Genomic DNA, 6,881 nt, shown 5'->3' on the forward strand with positions numbered 1-6,881 from the left:
TTGTGATAATTTACAGAAATATAACAATAAGCGTTCGCTTTCGACAATATTCTTCCAGTGAGATACTGCGAATAAGCTGGTATAATGTCCAAAAATGAACCAATATTTTGATAAGTTTCAAAACGAAGTAATTGGAAGAAAGTACTGCTGAAAAGAAAATCATCAAATTGTTTTGCATTTTCAAGCATTCATTGCTCAGGTAAAAGTCGTTTTTGTTTATTTAATTAAGCTCGAATATTTATTATCAATTAATCAATCAACCCTCCTCTATCAAGTAAAGTAGCTTAACTGAAAAAAAACCATTGATTTGCCATAACGAGTGGATCGAATCAGAAGATTTAATTATCAATATTATCAAACTGAATGATTTTAATAGCATTTAGAAAAATCTTTTAGCATCAAAATCACTGTGCAGTAAATCTGACATGGTGATATCCTCCATCAGCTTTCTGTTTGTTAATTATTAATAGCAAAACGAAGGATTATACAAGTAGATATTGATCGTTGTAAAGAAGCCTTTTTATTGAAATTTTATCAAATTCTTATGGATCCAGAGAAATGACGAAAAGTCTCGGTTACGAAGTATTAAAATCACTGTGATGAAGGGAAGATGGAGTGTAAAATAATAAATCCGGGTATAACAAATGTAAAATTAAGCCTTGAAGTGTAGCTAAAGAATGGATCATTCTACAGTAACGTCGTCAGAGAACATCAATGAACTTTGTAACTTTCGCATTTGCTCATTTTCATAATCCCTTAACTGCTAACCAATAAGATTAGTGACCACTGCCAGCAACCCGAAGTCCATCATCAACTTAACGGTCTGGAAAAACCAACAGTTCAAATATTATAATGAATGGGATTTTGAATTTTCACTTGGACCCAAAATAAGCATGAGATATTAAGTTGGAGATGATGGTTGTGTGGTTCTATCTTTCTTACAAGAAACATCAGGACTTTTGGGGTAACTCATTCTGAATCACGAAGCACAACTCTTATGATGAGAATTGGCGTTTCTGAGTTTTTGAAATTCAATCCAATGAAAACTCACTTTTTTGGTTTTATTCTTAATTGCGAAATGGCTGTGCAATTAAGTTATTTTCAAAAGTTTGAACGAATAAATATTCAGATGTTTGCTGTTTACAAATCTTTGTTTTTGTTGTTTTATTTGCTGTTTACGTGCCAAATTAATATATGTGACGGTTGTCGAATGTATTGTATTACATGCTGTACGCATTATGTGTTGCACGCTTACTCTTACATGTACATGCTGCAATGTTGGCATTTTGCAGCGTAAACAGTAATGCTGGTAATATGATTGTAACTTTGTGTAAAAAGTAATTTAGGAATGCATACGCTGCAATGCTGGTAGTCAGATCGATAATTTTTAGATTGGTTTGCCAAGATTAAATTGGAAATGATTGAAGTATGTGCAATAAACGGAACTTCAAGAACTTTATATGCCATTCGTAGTACTAACAAAATCTGTAGCGTGATTGTTCTTCCTTCCAGGATGGAGTTATTTCAAAGCTTGGAAGATGAGGCATTGCTTGCAATGGTGGACAAATATTGCTCGGAACCAGTCCACAATCCTTTCGAATCAGATAGCAAGAAGTTCGACGCTACGATTATCAATGAAAAAGTAAGTTCGATGTTCGGTTTTCAGCTCAGATTCATCGTTTCATCAGTCATTTAGGACTCTTCTGTTGCCAATAAATAATCTTCTTGTATTTTTCAGTTTAAGCAAAACATCTACTCGATAATATTTTTTAAGAAATTAAGTAACACGTTCAAGTGAGTGAGATTCGGAATTTTTAATTTTAGAAAATTAGTGGTGGTTCGGGAACTCTTTATCACTGCATCAGAAATATTTTTGTATTTCAAAACTATTTGCTTCAGGCGATAATTGATAAACTGATTGGTCTTTACCCTAGTTCCGTTGCTCCGCAGTCCGTTGCAATACTTGATGCATTGATCTATAAAATGAGTGCTCCGTACAGGTTATCAAATTTTTGGTCATTATATAAGTGAACAACACATTAAAAGTGGAATTTAATTTGTTCATTTTTCATTTAAATCAAAAAATGCCTGCTCAATAGTGCAGGAATTATCAAGTCTTCCACACATCACACCATAAAACTGATAATAATCATTTTCAGGCATGCCAAATTTTGGAGGTTCACTCGTCGAGTCTCAAAAGAATTAAATAAGTTGAATGCTCTGAAACTTAATAAATATTTGAAAAAAATCTCAAAGGTACTTTGCTATTTTCAAAACATTGCGTTTTTTAGCTATTAATCTTTACTCGATCTTTGATTTTCCATTAGTATTGTCGGCTATATTTACCGTGGTACTAGAAACTTTCCGTGTTTTCGTCTTTTTTTTTCTCGTAAAGTTGGGGATTCAATAATGTTGGATGAGAGAAGCGATTCTTGACCAAACAGGATTTTCTTACTGCTGAGAAAACAGGATCTTATTTATAAAGATTCTATTTTTGATCACAACTTCTTTATACCATGATAAAATCCTGAAATTAACGACTGAATAAGTGGTGCTATACTTTTACAGTTGAATTTTTCTGGTCATTTTTTCCTTGATAAATTCCATACTTTTCACATAGTGCAATCTATTTAACCAGTTTATATGATTCTTGATTTTGGAAATTTTAAAAGATATCTGAAGTTAAATTCTTACTTCTAGGATATGTTGAAATCAGAGATGCATTACAGTTTGAGTGTTTGTGCAAAACGCTACATAGCAGCAATGCTAATATGCAGGGCAGTTCGTAGTTGCAGGCTTCGAAAACTTTGCGAGCAAGCAGCCTCACACTGCCTTCAACATATACAAACCGGGCATCTGGTATGTTTTTCATAGGATGGATATAGACACTGTTTTTTTAAAAGATGTTGAACATGTGGAGTTGGCAGCAATATTCTTTTTTTTAAGGTAGAACTTATAACCATTCATTTTTTTTTACCACAACTACTTATCGGTTACTTATACTAAATTACTAATGTAATGTAATAACTAATATCATAAATAGAATAACGAAGTTGAAGTGAAATTAAGGAAATGTTTGGTTTTTATGGTCTCTTTGGTCGCTTTTTAGTTGCAGTCGAATTTACTACTGCTGGCACTGAATGCAGATATTTATGATGCTCTTAAGAAGAATTTGGATGGGATAGTAAAATGTTACAACTGCTTGCAACCATTGCTTACCGATTCCAGGTATAAGTTGTCTTGTCAGAATAGCTTTTGGTGGTATTCAAAAGTCACTTTCGATGCTTATAGTTATGATATTGCAAAAAGATGCATCTGGCTTCGAACGATCAAAAGGCTTGGGATATTGTCTTAACTTTCCTTTTTCGATTAGATTTCGTTTTTTCAGTTTATTGCATGTCGGAAAATTGTTGGTAATGGCAAATAGTACATTTCAAAACAGCACATTTTTGATTTCATCACTAAATTCCTTTCGCTTGATTGCCGAAATATGTGGTATTGAGGAAAGCGAATATATTGATTTATTAACTTCCACTGGTACACAAAAGATGGCCAATAGGTATGCTGAACTTTCAAATTATTATATATACATATACATATATATATATGAAGCTATAAAAGGTCAGTCGTTTTACATTTATTCATTCATCAATCTTTGCGAAATTATCTGCTCTTGAAAATCATGTCTTAATAGTTTTTTCTGCACTTTCTTTTTCAGTTAGCAATGCGATCCCTTTACACAAATCCATTGGTTCGGTTGTTCGCGAATTTATGATTAACTAAAATATCTCTTTACTCGCTCTTACATCAGTGAAAAACGGCGAACGTCACCGTTGTTTATCGATACGATGTCAGTTTAGTGTAGGAAGTATGTACAAAAGGAAAAAAAAAATTTTATTTCAAAGTTTGTTGCTAGATGTTTAGTGTTATATTTGATTTCACATGTCTGTTTTACAAATATTATCAATAAAATTTCTGAGGTTTTATTCCTCATATATTCAAGTTTTTTCGGTGTGAAGTAAATTTGTTCGTAACATACATTACTGCATTTACTCTAGGTGCATTGAATTTATATAGTGGATGGGACATAATTATAATTTCCTGGATTTCGTCTTGAGGATAAAGATACGTTTGGGTAAAAGTTGATGTTTGTACTGATGCGTGACTTTGGTGGAAACAAGGAACCAGTTATCTATATTTGATTTGATCGGAACAGGCGAATATTATCATTGATAGAAAGGATAATTGATTGCTGTTTTAATGGGTTTCCAGGTTAGAACGTACCAAAAAAATGTCGACATATCATGAAGAAGACTATAACCACCAATTCAGTAATCGTCTTAGTAGTCATATCTCAACCTCTGTAAGTTTCTTGTTGTTAATTTCAGTCGGTCAATTCCCATCTTTTCTATTACTAAGGGAATCATTAGGTAAATAAAGTGGGAGGTTAATTGAATTAGTTTTCACTTGTGTTTATTTCGCCAGTGCACATATTCTTTTGTTTTCATTGTAAGTGTCAGTGCGTTATATGTAATTTGATTCAGGAATTTAGCATATGTTGCTTAAAACAACGAAATAAACCAAGGACAATGTAATTCGCATGTTACGGGGAAAACAGCCCAACACATATTTATCCATTCTTTAGATCGTAAATGTGTGAAACTTAAGTTCGCTAGATTAAGTCTTTGATGCATCTTAATGAAAAGGGAAATCACCGTAGTAGTAATCATTAATCTCATTTATTCTTAATTTCGAAATTAATCAAATAATGACTGAAGTATTTTTTCTTCATTACAGAGTTATAAACAGTTAGTCACCGAAAGTATAATACTATCTGTAGTCATTTATGGTATAATCGTTTTGAAGTTTCGAAAGCGGAAGCATACATGGCTAACTAAACAGGCAACCTTTTTTATATTTTTAAAAAGAAAAAAAATTATTACATATTAAATGTTGAATGCTCTACGTTTCTTGATGTTTCCTTAATATATAGTTAGAATATTATAGCAAAAAGAGCGAATAATCGCAGAATGGAAACCGGAGCCGTTGGTACCGGAAATTCCTACCGAACATTCAGCTCTGCAAACACATTACTTTGATGGGTTGGGCATTTTTTCGATCAAATATATAGATAAAATAAGCACTTATAATTGTATCAATGTTATCATTAAATTTCAAGATTTTTTTCTTACTCCACGCTAATTATAGTTGGAATATATCTATTATGCGTACTATCATACAAGATTACTTGCAGGAAAGTGAGTAAATTTGTCACTTACGATGGTAAGGACTATTTGAATTTAGCGACAACGAATTTTTTGGGATTGATCGGTGACAAAACGGTTGAGGTAACTGATAATTTCAACTTTGTAAAAAAAATTAAACGCATTATTACTACTATACTTCCTGCAATTCTGAGCTTGGAAATGATTGATGAATTCGGAGAGCTTAAATACCTCATTATTTTGGAGAAAGAGGCAAAAGAAGCGATTTCGAAATATGGCGTTGGTTCATGCGGGCCACGTCATTTTTACGGTACAGTAGATATACATCTTGCACTGGAGAAACAAATTGCCGATTTCTTGGGATGTGAGGAAGCGGTCCTTTACAGCTATGGTTTTGTAACTATTTCCAGTGTTATACCATCATATGCAAAGAAAAGCGACGTCATTTTTGCAGACAAAGGTTTTCTTTTGTACTAATATTCCTTTTAGCCATTCTCCGTATTTGTTAATATAGTCAAACTTATCTGTGAGTAATAATCTAAAATTAAAATTAAATTCATATAAGTTTCGAATGACTTTACACGCAGTTTATTTACTTAAATGTTTAAAAGTATATGTTGGAACTTTTTGAAGTAAATCAAGCCAGATTCAAAGCAAACATTCCAAACTACGGATAATTTGATTAGTGGGTAGTTAAACCGGGATGGTTTGCATCGATAAAGTTTTCAAGAACGAATGCACATCATTAATTTGTTACAGTTGCGCCATTTTGTAATATGTGCTCATTGTTACTTTCAAGAAATTGACGTTTATGAATTTCTTTTGTGGTTTGCACTGGAATTGGATTTTAAATTATAATGAACGAATTGATTTTATTATTTTAACATTTAGGAGTGAATTTTGCAATACAGGAGGGACTCAAAGCATCTAGAAGTCGTATCGAATGGTTCAGTCATAATGATATCAACGATCTAGAGAGGTTATTAATGGAACAGGCTGAACGGGACCGTAAAGTTTGTAATTTAGTTTAAAATACTAAAATTAATGTACAAAACTGTACAGAACTTGTTTTCTTTTTTTTTTTACATTACTATAACACTTATTTCCAATGTCACTGTTTTTTTTTTTTTTCATTTCACTTCCAAAAGACTTCCACTTTTTTTTACAGTTTCCAAAGCTAGCATCAAAAACAAGACGATTTATAGTGGTGAAGGACTATACATGAATAGCGGTGATCTGTGCCTGTTGCCTGAACTTATAGCTCTGAAATGGAAATATAAAGTACGCATCTTCATCGACGAATCGTTGTCCATTGGTGTTATTGGCAAAACAGGAAGGGGTCAGTTTCTTTTCTTCCTATTAAATAGTAAGTCCATAAGATAATTCCAACAGAAACGTGATTTTCCGTTTCAATTTTCTTTGACCAGTTGTTTTTTAAATGACAATAAATCAAATTAACATGAACAGAAAAAAAGGGAGAGTGTCGCAAATGAAATGAGATTTGTGGAATGTCAAGAAAAATGGAATTTATTTCCTTACTAAAGAACTTCAGTTGTAATCTGTCGTCTGTCGTAAATTGTGCAACCGATCCAGATTAAGCTGTGAACAGAATTTGAAACTCTTTATCAGCAACATGGCTGATAGCCAGCATAACTC

General features: G+C 32.6%; 1 protein-coding gene across 1 annotated transcript; it reads left to right on the plus strand.

The window, feature by feature from the left end:
* Nucleotides 1-1,513: 1,513 nt before the first annotated feature.
* On the plus strand, nucleotides 1,514-6,450 carry LOAG_11347 (hypothetical protein; the record flags this gene model as incomplete). The annotated part of the gene is made up of 13 exons (XM_020448336.1): nucleotides 1,514-1,642; nucleotides 1,900-2,000; nucleotides 2,160-2,256; nucleotides 2,701-2,859; nucleotides 3,110-3,228; nucleotides 3,389-3,559; nucleotides 4,273-4,363; nucleotides 4,798-4,902; nucleotides 5,008-5,102; nucleotides 5,255-5,348; nucleotides 5,472-5,685; nucleotides 6,117-6,238; nucleotides 6,394-6,450. 13 exons carry the CDS (start codon nucleotides 1,514-1,516, stop codon nucleotides 6,448-6,450), a joined length of 1,554 nt encoding a protein of 517 aa, XP_020301510.1.
* Nucleotides 6,451-6,881: the final 431 nt, after the last annotated feature.

The sequence above is a fragment of the Loa loa genome (assembly GCF_000183805.2).
Source record: "Loa loa unplaced genomic scaffold supercont3.205, whole genome shotgun sequence".
NCBI lineage: Eukaryota > Metazoa > Nematoda > Chromadorea > Rhabditida > Onchocercidae > Loa > Loa loa.